Raw genomic sequence first — 13,438 nt, forward strand, 5'->3', positions numbered from 1 at the left:
TGGTCAGGAGACCACCATAACCTCAACTATATGGGCCGGGGAAAGAAAGGTGAAATAGGGACAGAGGGATTGTACCTAACGGCCTGCCTAGGGACTGTCATTGTTTTCGCTCGATTAATATATAATATAGGCCATATAATTCTCTCAGAAACCCTCCGATCTTATATATTAGATTAGAAAAAGAACGTATTTCCAGCCGCATCGCGCTTTGTACAACGCATCTTTTCCTCAAACTCCGGACCAGGTTCGTATTCCCGCCACAAACTGGCGGGAAAGATATGTTTGTTCCGCTCATACCAACGTCTATCCACTACCTTGGTCAGTGTGGGGTCTTTATCAGCTCCCTCGAGCCCATTGTGGCTTTGTGTTGACAAAGGGTTGTCCGTAACACTGGCTGGGGGAGGTTTGTTGGTGTAGTCAAACAGTAATCCGCCGGTACGAGAGAAGCTAGGTACACGATTGGCAATAAAATAGTAAAGCTCGTAATGCTAAATGAAAGTCTATTAGTGTACGAGTAAGAGGATACTCTGGGGCATAAAGCACTTACATGTGGGATGATTATCTCCCCCTTCACAAGCATCAAGTCATCAACACTAACCCGAGCCCATTCACGGCGATTATCTCTACGCCCTTTGGTCGCTCCGCTGTTACCACCGACTCCCAATTCGGCACCCACTTTACGACATCGATCGAGAAACAGCCATACATGGTCCCCTTTTTTGACCTTGACGGTTCCTGCCGGTATATTTGTTCCATCATAAAAGATAAACGGGATCAGAATTTCAGTGTTCTTGACGGCGTCCTGCATCGCCAAGAATTCCTTGCGTAGCGCGTCTCGAGCCTCTGCTTCCGCCTTTATCGTTGCTTTGGTCATTGCTTTCGGAGGGGGCGGTGCATTGGGGTTTGGCGTAATTCGACGAGAAGACGGTAAAGAACCGTCATCTACAAGCGTCTTTGAAGCAGATCGCGCGATACTTAACTCGCCCGCAGTGGCGGTGGAATCGTTCCCAGTATCGTCATCTTCCTCATCATTTCCAAAGGACAGTTTGCTCTTAACAACTGGCTTCTTCTTTTTCTTCTTCTTTGGAGGCCCCTCGCTTTGTGGCGTCGAGGTACTAAGTTGTACGATTAGCGACACAATGAAGACCGGAAAACTGCGCCACGACTCACCCGTCAGTTACGTCGCTTGCTGAAGGGGTAACGCCTCTTGAGTTACCAGATGTAAGCCTCCCCAGAGACTTATCATGTGCCTCTCTTTCTTTCTGCTCTAAAACCTCCGCGCGACGTTTGCGAAAGTCGGAGAGATGAACCAGACCAACCGTCTGCGATTTTAGTAGGTCCTCTGCAGAGACAGTCTGACCAGTAAAGGATCGTGGTGTTGAGCTGTGGCTATCATTTTCTGAAGATGTCATTTTGTTGGAATTCTATGGCTTAGTCAATGAAGAGTTGCGTATCGCAAGTGCAGCTCACATGAAGAGCCATTGATGGACGTGGCACGTGACTTCGAAGAGCATTGGAGAACAAAAACTTGAGAGCGGAGGTTCCCCAAAAAAAAAAAAAGATCCTTCACCGGGTAATATAAATAATATAAATCGCAACACTTTGAAGTCTTTATATTTATTCACATACATGGAATTGCGTACTGTTCGCTTCAAAATGGTATCGCGTAGGCCAGAGACCTTCTATGAACAAACAAGCCAAACTTCCCGGCCCTTGATGCGACCTCCGCAGGATCCCATAAAAGTATTTCTTTGTGTTTTCACCTCAGTTGTATCCATCCCGAGAATCAAACATCATGGAAGAAGAGGACGACGATTTTTATGATCCTGCTGACGCAGTGCCTGTCGCGAATCCTCAAAATCCCCCAACGAATGCCACACCCCAGCAGTCAAAAGATACCGAGGAGGAAGAAATTGAAGTTGAAGAAGATGAAGTACGTCCACCATGCCTTGCTTACTTGATACGTACTAAGATCGTATCTTTTTCAGGACGAATTTAACATCATCACGGAGGCTGCCCCTGACGCTCCACCCCCGGAACTGTGAGTCGACATGCCAACAGCTCAATTTGAGAGCTCCGTCTAACGCTTGGACAGCCCACATCCCCGTCATGCCAGCCTACGATCTGAGGCTCAGCGACCCTCATCCGCAGACTCTGCCAAATCTGCTACGCCTACGGTGACTCCAAAGGTGGAATCAGTAACGCCTGTGCCTGTCAGCGCAAGACCCGCCGTGCCACAAAAGCCGGGGTCTGAATACCCCCCTGTCCACGCGTCAACAATTGATGTGAACGCAAACCCGACTCATCCCACTACTGGAAAGCCCATACTTTCGACGGATATGGATACGGATTTCCCCGAGGATGACAAGCCTTGGCGACGGCCGGGGTCGGATATTTCAGACTATTTCAATTACGGATTTGATGAATTCACCTGGGCTAGCTACGTATTAAAGCAACAGGAGCTTCGGCAGGAGGTCGGGGACCAGAAAAAACAACTGGACGATATGCAGACCTTCTTAACTATGGGACTTCCGCCGATGCCTGGGGGCCCTCAACCAGGAGGACAAGGAGCCGGCCCCGGAAGTGCGCCACCGCCGATGCCAGGCATGCCGGGCATGCCAGATATGTCTCCGGAAATGATGCAAGGTATGCTAGGCAGTATGATGGCACAAGGTCTGGATCCCTCATCTATGGATCCTATGTCATTCATGCAGCATGCTCAGGCTATGATGGGCGGACAATCCGGCGCGGGCGGCGGACAACAAGCTCAACCGGGATTTGGTGGACAAGGAGGTCAGCCTCAAATGGGATTTGGAGGTGGTTATGGCGGAGGGCGAGGGCGAGGTCGAAGATGGTAGAGGGATATGGGATCATGTTTCTGTCACGTTATAATCATTATAATGCCCTGGGTTACATTCTAGGATGTGCATTGGCTGCGTAAATTAATGTACGCCATCAGCAAAATCAAATACTTAGTCGATTGTTTTGATCACGTTCTGATTTTTAATTGCTCGGAGGAAAGGAGCTAGTTTGGAGCTTGATGGCACTCATGGCGTAGAACTACTCGCCGTTGTGCTTTAGTTGCCCATGACTATTCAGAAAAGTCTTCGAATTTAACGGTGAGCCGAGATTATCGTATCGATTTGAAGGCTTTTGAATGCAAATACAAATCCCGCGGACTAGAACTACTGCGCATCCAATACCCTCGGCAGTGGTGGAAGTTATCGGATGGTCTTGGCATTCTGGAAATTTCTCGCGGGTGGCCGAGCCCAGATCTTCTTCTTCCCCGGTCGTCCTTTTCTTCCTTTCGCTCTCCAGACCTCCATCCTTCTTTCTTCTGCCTCCTCCACTTGATTCTACGTCGATCCTCGTTCTTAGCCTTCCCGTCAAAATGGTACGTGATAATTTCCTATGCGCACGCACGAGTTTTAGTAGCTTTCGTTGGAATTTTTCATTTTTTGCTGTCTTCGTTCCTCCTTGAAAGATCAACCTTCCATTGGCAATCCAACAATGTCTTTCAGAGCAAGCTTTTAGCGTAATTGCTAATACTTTTTGTCGCTTAGTCTTTCCTTCGTAACATCAAGAACCTCACCCCTCTTATGGACCGCGTCCTGGTCCAGCGCTTCAAGCCCGAGACCAAGACTGCTTCGGGTATCTTCCTTCCTGAGAGCAGCGTCAAGGAGCAGAACGAGGCTCAAGTCCTCGCCGTTGGCCCCGGTGCCCTTGACAAGAACGGTCAGCGCCTTCCTATGGGTGTTGCTCCCGGTGACCGTGTCTTAATCCCTCAGGTATGTTGGCTGGTGTTATAGACCATGGGTTCGATGGCATGGATTCGGAGCATAGAGTCTCTGGTGTGTGAGCTGAATCTAACGAAGACTTTGTGACAGTTTGGTGGCAGCTCCATCAAGGTTGGTGAGGATGAGTACACCCTCTTCCGGGACTCTGAGTATGTTTCCTCATGTTTCTTCAGATCTTAGTCGCACCCGAAGCTGTCCACTAATATCTAAATAGGATCCTCGCCAAGATCAGGGAGTAAAGGAGTTCGAAATGAAATGACCTCCGCTTTGTCTTTCCTTCGGTCCTGGAATGAGTCTGTTCCAGTCGAAGATTTGTATTATACCATACAATTGAGCTTCCGTCACGCCCCCCGACAAAACTTAAAAATCGCCACAAAACAGAAATCCTAACGAGATCTTGGATGGAATCTGTTTCCGTTCTTGTGTTCTTGGACTAATATTTCCTTTGCATCTATCGTCTAAAGCGTGAAATAACTATTTGTTGCATTTTATTGGATGCATGTACCTTAAATCTAGCAATCACCATCTCATACGCAGGCTGCGGGATGATATGAGTATTCAGATATGATAATCTCCACTCTGTCTCTGTGTCTTATAACTGCCTAGTTTCAGCAGGTCTCGTACAGTATATCTAACCCTCATCTCACTATTGGTGCTGCAATGGGCAATGCATTTTTACATCGACCGATGCTACATCATTGCGGCAGATTTAAAATCCAATGCCCAGTCACACTACCAATCTCTCTCCACAACTGCACTGATTCTCTCTATCGCCCTCTCACCTAATAATTTTCCGAAGAGCTCTCGACGATATTCAGGAGACATCTCAATGAACCTGGAGAGCATCCCAGTCCTTTCCTCGGGAAGGCCAAGTGCTTCAGATTGGCCTTTTGTGTTCTTTCCTTGCCCTTCGTTCTTTAAGATAATAAGGACAGCCTGTGCAGCGAACGGGTTTAACCCTGCGCGCCTAAGAAATATTTCCCAGGTTGTCTCTTTCTCCATAGGAGGATTACTAACCATAACCTGTGGTTTTGGGTTCCTTGGTAAAAATAAAATGTGTCGCGGGACTTCAGCAGCCACATTGGGTAATTCGAAAGCATGTTTATGCGTCAGTGAAAGGACCCATCCTGCAAGGGCTTCTGGAGAGGTAGGAACCAAGAACGGGATAATAGTCGAGCATGAGCTCAAAGAATTGCAGAAAGCGATCAACGAAATCAAAGAGGCTCGCGTGTTTTGGTCTACCACCCACGCAGGTTTCCTACCATGGGCACTTTGACCGGGGCTTGTACCGTGGGAGATGAATAGATAGAGACACTCGTAGCGTGGAGCGAGCAGGAGGATCTGTTCCCTGAGCGGCGAGTTTATGAATTTGAGGTCGCCTTTCTGCGTTCTCCTTGGAGTATGACCTGGTAAATATAACTGGGAAATCGTTTGGGACGTTGTCAAGAGAATCCCCGTAGACGGTGAAATGATAAAATCTGCCTCTTTTGGCAGAAATTGGCTGTTATCCAGCTGGGTTGTACTCCTGAAGGCCCCCAAACCCCTAATCGTGTTTCCATAGTCCCTATAAATCACCGTAGGTGCATTATTCGCCTTTTCGATGCATTGAATGAGACGGAAGTGATTCTTCAAGAGTGCAGTTGAAATGAAGAGGAAAGAGCGTCGGCCACTTTGGCTTTGGAGCTGAGGAAATTGTTTTCCTATAAATGTTGATGTGTCATCAATATTCCCAAGTTCTTCCGTATTGCTTTGCTCTTTGACAATGTCATCTTTTGACTGGCTGCCCGCAAAAGAAGGACTTTTTGCAACATGACGCCGGTTCATGATCCTCCCCCTGGTTTCCATGAAAGATGATAGTGATCCGAGAGAGGCTTGCAGTGGCAACGAAGATATGGAGGTACTTTTCTCTTTCCTAGAAGATAGTGCACTTTGTTGAGTAGATTTCTTTCTTTTATGTGAAGTTTCCTCACTAGTGTCCCTCTTTCTGTTTTGTGGCAGAGCTTGTTCGTTGCCCAAGGGTGACAGGCGTACCGAGAGAATGTCTGTATCCCCTAGATGCTTGTTTTTTCACCGATGAATGAAGCATTCATTGAAGATTCCTCGCAAGCATCTAACTGCATTACTGAATGGCTCTGTGTTCGGATATCCAGCGATCCAACTGGACATAAAAAGCCCGCATCATTATAATGAGCTCTTCTACCATTGTCACAATAGTTGAATGGTGCTTGAGGCTGTGTGAGAGAATTTGTTGTGGGTGATTCAACAATACTCGTAGGGGTGCGTTCATTGAAGTGTAATGAGGAACAAATGCTAGATGAAACACTGGTAACATCCTGAATAAAATTCTTTGGACCATTGACTGCTCTTGTCAGCTCAGTCGTGGAGCAATGAACAAGAGGTAACTCAAGTCCAGGTTGATTTATTTCTTCAAGTCCGGGTTTAATCGGGTCTAGTTTCAAATTTCTCGTGGCATCGGAGGGACTTGATATCCAGCTATCGTGGAGACAAGTGCTATGGGAATGTGAATGGTCTAGACACTGTATACTATCCCCGCCGACCGGTTTCTCAAATCTCATAAATGACTCTGGCGAGACGGGGCTAGGTAGCATCTGCGATTTTGCATCCGACGATGGGCTCCTGCGGTATGTATCGTGGACACTGGACAGAATGAGAGGTGGAGGTTCAGGGAAAATAAGATCATCCTACATACATGGGGAGATATTTAGTGGATTTTTCATCATAGCATCAATATTAGCTTACCTGGCCGAGCCTTGTTTCACTTGAGAAAAGTTCTTCCAACTCGTAAGCCGACGGTGGACTACATTGTGCGGCATTCTGTATTAACACCAAGGAGTCTTTAGTGCAGCTGAGCTTCTCTGCCTTTATTTCTTCCATGGCTTGATTTGAGTTGCTCAGGAAGTGACTCTGGGGTTTGTCTTCCGTAGAGACCTCTAAAGGCTGTAGGTCGATGTCACTTTCGCTGTAGATTAAGGGACTCCGAGAAAGTAGCATGTCTGTATCATGGACTGCTGATAATATAGGTGTTTCCAGCCTGAGATTGTCAACATGGTCGAAATCTGGCAAGCAGTCATCCCATTTGATCTCCCCCTTTTCAGCTTGGATGATAGATGATAAGAAACGGACACCTCCTTTCCTAATATTAAGCTTTTCTTTGAAAATATTCTGCTCGGGGGAGTGTTGAATTCCCTGGAACTGTCTGTCAACAACACTGTGTTTCAGCTCGGGAATAGGAATCTCGCAACTCTCGTCGATATAGCTTTGGGGGTCGACTGCCGTGAAATTGTTAGCGATCCCGAAAAACCGAGCATATTCCAACAGACAATGGTTCTGGGGGTTCTCCATTAAGATGTGGGTATCGGTTGCAGCATGCCCAAGAGATAATAGGTATAGTTAGTGTCAAAATAGCAACAAACGACATGGTCCTAGTAATATTCAATTCCGTAGTAGTGTTCAGTCCAACCTAAATGCACGTGCACTACTTCCCTGGGCAATTAAACATTTCGAGACAAAAGATAGATCTATCAACATTGCGGACGAACGAAACCCTTCCGGTCTTCGTTATTGCCCACTATAATCGATAGGTACTCACCTATCGCATAAGAAGTAATAGCTTAAAATAAATTAATCCTATCTTTATTCAGGGGTTTGGAGTCTGTACACCTGTTCAGACATAGCTGACTCGCAATTGTTTAAAGCTGTCCATTACATCGAGCTCGGATATCTAAAGCAAAATATATATTTACAGACTTGAACGTCCAACAGCTCCTCGTATATGTCCATACGGTAAATAAATATACAAGATGAAAAATGCAAGAAAAAAGGATAAGTTAGGAATCTCTCTAAGTAGAAGGTTAAGATAAATATAAAAATCAAATATCAAATTTCTCCCCGACTGGGAGTCGAACCCAGGTCTCCCGCGCTTGTTCTCATATGAGTGACAAGCGGAAATCATGACCGTTAGACCATCGAGGAAGGAATTGAAGTATTGCTTGATGTACGCTAATATAAAACACTGTATTGAACTCATAACTATTTCAGAGTGCGATGAAAAAGAATTCCCCCCAGGTTGCTCCAACGCCAGCGTCGTATGTGTGTAAGAATAAAAAGATAGTGCTCCTAAATTCAATCATTATAGTTTGATTGGCGTGAGCCATCTTTGTTAACAGCTGGCAAGTTATAAAGTGCAATGTATTCTTCCTCCTGTGATTTTCCTGCCGGATCGAGGACAGGGCGCTCAGCATGGCAAGCTACCCGAACAGCGTGGCGACGGTGTGGAGCAAATCCATAAGAAGCGGAATGGTTCTGTTGAGAAATTGTTAGAACTTGAAGAGTCTCTTCGTTGAACCCCAGGAATTGTTACATACCGTAGTTCGATTATCCCAAATAGCCACATCATTTTCCCCCCACTGGAAGCGAGCATGAATCTCCTGCGTTGTTGCAATAACCTCGGTGAGGTATCTGATAATAGCATCACTCTCAGTCTTGGGAATCCCAACTATCTTCGTCACAAATCCAGGGTTGAAAAATAGGCTATTCCAGCCTGTAACAGGATTAGTCCGAATCAAAGGATGCTCTGTGGTGACTGGCTCGCGGCGCACAGCCCGCCCAGCAGCCCGTGTGTCGGATGCCTGCATATCTGCTGAATGGAGAGCAGTTAAGCCCTTTAGGTACGTCTGCATATACGGCGAAAGGGCATCATACGCCGCATATTGAGATGTCCAGAGGGTGTCACCACCTCCTCCCCGAGGAGGTCCCGTCAGAAGCTTCAACGAGGTGTAAGAAGGTGGTTGGACTTCGTAGGTCACCTTAGTTAAGCAGTTAACTCAAATGTACCACAAAGGTTGGGGTAGTCCTCATACATCAGAGTGCCAAAGAAAGCTGGGCGTAAACATTGCTCGTTGGTCAGTGGAGTTGTCCCCAGAGAAAATGACATGGACGTCCTCCAAGCCACCCTTCTTCGGGACAGCGGTTGTTGCATGCTAAAGGTCATTAGATGCAAGTCATTGCTGACAATCGAATGGAAGAATTCCCGTACCCTGTGCAACTTTCCGAAATGTTTCCCCAGCTCACGTTGAGCTTCAATGTCGAAATCCCCCTGGTTCCTAAACATAACGACCCCGCGGACGGCAACAAGTCGAGCTAAGTCGTTCTTTTGTGCATCTGTTAGCTTGGAGAGATTGACCCCAAGGACCTCTGTTCCGATCTTTGGCGTGTAGTCGAATATATCAGTCGCATCCTGCAATAGGTTACGAAATTTGGTATCGCCCTGGAGGCCCTTATCTTCGTATGGGGTTTCTTCTATAGGGCCCCAGTGGACATTGGGAAATGACGGTAGTAGATCATCATAGGGATAGTAACCGTGGTGTTCAATGGTAGTGCGTCCTGGCCGGTACTGAAACTTGTTGTCGCTCTTGTTGGCAGTCTCTTTTTTGGAGAGGGCAATCGGGTTGGGTGCTAGGACTGGATCCTGTAGTAAAGGTGCCATGTTGGGTTTGGATGTGCAGAAAGCCAGTGTCTTTTTCCCGTCAAAGTTCTTGAATAGAGTGAAATGGTAGTCTTGCTCGACGGCTATTTGTAGTGTGCTTCTATTATTTATGTATAAGTTATTAGTACCCTGACAGCTGAGCAAAATATATACACCACTTCCCAAAACTCGGAGGCCACAGAGATGGCACCATCGCTGGTGAAAATCACCTAACCGATAGTTAAAATGGCACTACAAGGAGTCCTAGTATAAGGAAGTTATCTATGGTTTGTAAGCTTCTATTGAGAGCCCCCAGAAGCGGTGAATCGATCACGTCATGTACTCGTTGCATGTTGGAATGTTGGTGTGGGGCGGTCCTAGGAAATTGAGTCATCTTTAAAGGTTCTCAGTTCTATGTCAATAATTCTTGATAAAGTGTCAAAGAAGCAACAAGATGGTCATGACAGGAGGGTGAGAATATTGTGGTCGACATAGTGGTTGATTGCGCTGGGATATTCCCCGTCGACAGGCTGGTATCTGTGAGAGCTTCTGATATTGCCTGGATTTGTAAGATTGGACAGCCTCAATATCAGCTGGCTGATAGACGGATTATCATGGATATCCCGTTTTTCATTATGGATCGGCCCCCAGTAGCCACCAAATACTACTCTTTGGTATGGGGCAGTATCTCGGAAATCTAAGGGTCAGTACATTGGAGAATGGAGCGCCAATGTGGGGAAAGCGGTGGATAAAAATGAACTGCGGATGATCACGCAAGGCGGCTAACTTTTGCCTTTGGCTAAGTCTATAACGAAGTTCATAGTTTACTGTACATAATAGTCGAAGATGGAGTCGCTCATTGCTTTCATTGCTAAATCATAGTTGCGGATTTTTGCAAAGGCCCTTAGCTGGATACTGTGCAAGACAGTAAGTAGATTGCGCAGAAGAGATATATTCCCCAAGACTTGACCATCGCACAGTATTTTTGGCTAAACTAAAAAATAAAACGCCTAACCTTCATCATGCTAAATCACGTAAAATATCCATCTTCCCTTTAACCATGCACACGTAAGGGGGAAGAATTGTCATAATATACAGACAAACAAGTCGGCACGCTGGAAATAAATTAAGTTTTATAGACCAAACCTCCCTTCCCCGATTGATGGCGGGCCCATAATTACCTCTTGAGCTTGTTCAGTTACTTCCCCAAGGCGACTAGCAACACCTAGAATGCCAGTCTCCACATCTCCGAGGACAGCGGCAAGGTCATTAAGAATTGTCCTGGGCGTTCCCACAGCCGTGCTATCACGACTGCGCGAGGTCACAAATTCATGGATCTGTCGCTCTAAGGTTGATTCCACACCATGTAGATGGTCTTCGATTTCCTTCAAGTTCCGAGTGTACTGTTCAAGGACAGTGCCCATTTCGTCAGAGCGCTGAGAGAAATAATCCACAAGATTGACTGGTACACCATTGACAGTGGTAGTAGTAGATGGATCACTCTCGACATCATCAGGAAGGGCCAAGGTATTCTTACGGGTCGACCGCAACGATTGTCGGTCTGACACCTTCTGGTCCTGGGCTGACCACCATACAGGCCCTCCAGCTGACTGGTACTGCAATGGCAGTTTCAGAGTATCAATCGCGCGGAAAGCGACTTGTGCTTCCGCTGCATCCCGTGCCACAAGGCTACGCAATTGATCGATATCGTGAGCATCATTTTCCAGAGCGTGCTGCATTGTCTCTAGTTTCCCCTGTACAAACTCCACATCGTTCGGAATGGTTTCGCCTTGCACCGCAATGCTGGGAATAATGTTCGCGACCTCATTGCACATCTGTATTTGAGCGAGAACTGCCGAGTCGAAGCGCTCCAGCTCTGCTTTGATTTCATCGGCGCAGCTCTCAAATTTCGTCGTCGGTAAGAGGTTACTGACATCCACTTTGACCCCAGGGACCATGGTACTCGTTGACGCGGTGGACTGTGCCGGTTGTTGAGTTGTGGTGCTCTGATTTCCAAAAAGGGACAAGGTAGGTTTCTGGGGCTGCTGTTGTTGCTGCTGCTGGTTGTTTAGAATGGACCCGCCTCTGCACCAAAGTCAGTGTTATGCGCAAAAATTTCGTAACGTGAAGGGCTACTCACAAGAGACCGCCCCCAGTGGTTGTAGAGCTTCCTAGACCGCCAAACAGTGACTTGGTCTGGGGTTGCGTGGTGTTACTTGCACCTGCAGTGCCGCCGAAAATACTACCGGTCTGTTGTTGAGCGGATGAAGCTGCTGTAGCGTTCCCTAATAGGCCCCCGCCTGCTGTGTTATTCTGCTGTTGCCCGCCTAGGCCTCCAAACATGTTTGATTCAGCTTGAGTCTGTTGGGCAGTTCCACCACCCGAGTTCCCAAAAAGACTACCCGCTGGCTTTGGCTGTGCCGCTGAATTGCCCAGATGCGCGAAGAGACTAGCTGTTGCCCCTTGTGGTGTTGACGAAGTACCTGTTTGGGTTTGCGTATTGGTACCGCCACTAGTTAAGATAATTATTGATTAGCTTGTCTCTATGCCGTCAATTTGCATAAATTGCCAATTAAACCAAGGAGGCCAAAAGAATAAAGAACATGGTTGTTTAGGGGGAACAAGGAGAATAGGTAAGAAAGGATTGCAGTGTTCGTGCAATATGTGGCAAGCGCTAGGCATATATGAAACCACTGCAAGATAATAGAATAGAAGAAACACGCAAGGCCAGAAGGTTTTGAAAGAAATGCCCTTACAGGATTGGATTCGCGGAATTGGTGTTTAAGGATAAGCCGCCTGAAGGTTTTGCGGAAAACATTCTGAATGCTGGTGGAATGCGGTCGTCCAATTCAAGGGGTGTGGGTGAGCAAAGAACCGCAGGGAAATCGCAAGACTCGAATGAGACCTACAAAGACGCGCCTGCTGGGAGATACCAGGTAATAAATGATAGAAATGTTCAACCCAGCCAGCTTGATGGAAAGCTGGTTGATCGGTTCGCTGCAGACACTTAGCTAGCTTCGGGCTAGGATTAGATAGGGAAAGATTCACCGGCCTCCGATGTTCAGCCACCATCCCGATCTAATTAAGGCAACTTTGAACAAACCTCATCCCGTTCTTGGTTGTGGTAAAACTGTATTGTTGACTGAAACCAACCATGTACGTTGCTTGCAGGTACCATCTGGATTCACACTGATATTGCCTTGCGTCGGTGAATTCGCACTGTGTGGGAATCACGGTCTCTGCAAGATAGAATTGGGGAATACTATCTGACGGTTTTACTGCTTTCAGTCTCCCCCTTTGCTAGGCTCTACCATCTGGCTCCTAGCCTAGTCGCGTGAAGATAGTCGTATGCTTAACTGGTTTACGGGGCTTTGGCAAAATTGGAGCATATTTGATATTATTTGAAACGTCTTCTGGATTGCTTTATGTTATCTATTGCTTCAATAATCCAGAGGCTATACATAAGCACTTCCTTTTATACCATACTTAGACAGCGTCTGAAATTATTATACCAGCTGTGCTAACAGCACAATGTCTCAAGAGAGAACTTCCAGCTTGGCGCCTATATGTGTGGCTGCGACACATGATGAAAATGCCTCCAAAAAAGAGTCAGGAGAACACAAACCATGCTATTCTAGTTCCAACTACGTGAAAGGTGTAGAATGGTATGGCTGTATAGGATCTTTCTTTTTTTCCGTTACATGGCTTACTTTTATACAGGTCCCCGGATGGTACCACGGTCCTGACAGATTCAGCAGATCATAATATAAGAACATATATATTGTTGGTTATCATGTGTAGACTGTCTGGACTCCAGCTCACCGTGATTTCACAGGCCGCCCGATCTTTTAGAGGAGAAGCCGTCACCGCATCAGCTGTCTCCTTACTCTGTTCTACCTTCCACAGAGCCAACTTATGCTAGCGCGATCTACCCTTTCTATTCCCTTCAAGATCCGTCTACCACGCTATTTCTCTCGTCAGTTCGAGACCATCCGATCAGGCTTGCATCTGCTCTAGCGCCTTCCACATTGGCTACCTACTCTTTGATCCATCCGACAACTGAAGCATTTATAACTCCACATTCCTTAATCTATCCTTCTGCACTGGGAGGCACACATTTCCTAACAGGTTCAGATAGCCTTATATGCCTCTTTGA

General features: G+C 46.7%; 6 protein-coding genes and 1 non-coding gene across 7 annotated transcripts; 2 read left to right on the top strand and 5 right to left on the bottom strand.

Annotated features, from left to right (window-relative positions):
• Positions 1 to 173: 173 nt before the first annotated feature.
• On the bottom strand, positions 174 to 1,412 carry ATNIH1004_003637 (FAM50/XAP5 family protein; the record flags this gene model as incomplete). The annotated part of the gene is made up of 3 exons (XM_033568313.1): positions 174 to 488; positions 548 to 1,115; positions 1,171 to 1,412. The coding sequence occupies 3 exons, from the start codon at positions 1,410 to 1,412 to the stop codon at positions 174 to 176; spliced, it is 1,125 nt and encodes a 374-aa protein (XP_033430308.1).
• Positions 1,413 to 1,795: 383 nt separating this feature from the next.
• fip1 (cleavage polyadenylation factor subunit FIP1) lies at positions 1,796 to 2,858 on the top strand (the record flags this gene model as incomplete). The annotated part of the gene is made up of 3 exons (XM_033568314.1): positions 1,796 to 1,933; positions 1,989 to 2,041; positions 2,096 to 2,858. 3 exons carry the CDS (start codon positions 1,796 to 1,798, stop codon positions 2,856 to 2,858), a joined length of 954 nt encoding a protein of 317 aa, XP_033430309.1.
• Positions 2,859 to 3,599: 741 nt separating this feature from the next.
• Positions 3,600 to 4,036, top strand: HSP10 (GroES family chaperonin; the record flags this gene model as incomplete). Its single annotated transcript, XM_033568315.1, has 3 exons — positions 3,600 to 3,788; positions 3,888 to 3,946; positions 4,012 to 4,036. The coding sequence occupies 3 exons, from the start codon at positions 3,600 to 3,602 to the stop codon at positions 4,034 to 4,036; spliced, it is 273 nt and encodes a 90-aa protein (XP_033430310.1).
• Positions 4,037 to 6,290: 2,254 nt separating this feature from the next.
• On the bottom strand, positions 6,291 to 7,160 carry ATNIH1004_003640 (uncharacterized protein; the record flags this gene model as incomplete). Its single annotated transcript, XM_033568316.1, has 3 exons — positions 6,291 to 6,308; positions 6,356 to 6,499; positions 6,558 to 7,160. The coding sequence occupies 3 exons, from the start codon at positions 7,158 to 7,160 to the stop codon at positions 6,291 to 6,293; spliced, it is 765 nt and encodes a 254-aa protein (XP_033430311.1).
• Positions 7,161 to 7,702: 542 nt separating this feature from the next.
• On the bottom strand, positions 7,703 to 7,790 carry ATNIH1004_003641. Its single transcript has one exon. It is a non-coding gene; the product is annotated as a tRNA-Asp (tRNA).
• A 150-nt stretch (positions 7,791 to 7,940) lies between these two features.
• Positions 7,941 to 9,512, bottom strand: ATNIH1004_003642 (TauD/TfdA dioxygenase family protein; the record flags this gene model as incomplete). Its single annotated transcript, XM_033568317.1, has 5 exons — positions 7,941 to 8,120; positions 8,183 to 8,623; positions 8,678 to 8,797; positions 8,854 to 9,403; positions 9,457 to 9,512. Coding segments are annotated over 5 exons (1,347 nt in total), but the record flags the coding sequence as incomplete, so codon positions are not given.
• Positions 9,513 to 10,415: 903 nt separating this feature from the next.
• On the bottom strand, positions 10,416 to 11,625 carry ATNIH1004_003643 (nucleoporin FG repeat-containing protein; the record flags this gene model as incomplete). The annotated part of the gene is made up of 2 exons (XM_033568318.1): positions 10,416 to 11,367; positions 11,423 to 11,625. 2 exons carry the CDS (start codon positions 11,623 to 11,625, stop codon positions 10,416 to 10,418), a joined length of 1,155 nt encoding a protein of 384 aa, XP_033430313.1.
• Between the last annotated feature and the right edge of the window lie 1,813 nt (positions 11,626 to 13,438).

Source organism: Aspergillus tanneri, assembly GCF_003426965.1.
Source record: "Aspergillus tanneri strain NIH1004 chromosome Unknown AapTan_1_pilon_pilon_pilon, whole genome shotgun sequence".
Classification (NCBI taxonomy): domain Eukaryota; kingdom Fungi; phylum Ascomycota; class Eurotiomycetes; order Eurotiales; family Aspergillaceae; genus Aspergillus; species Aspergillus tanneri.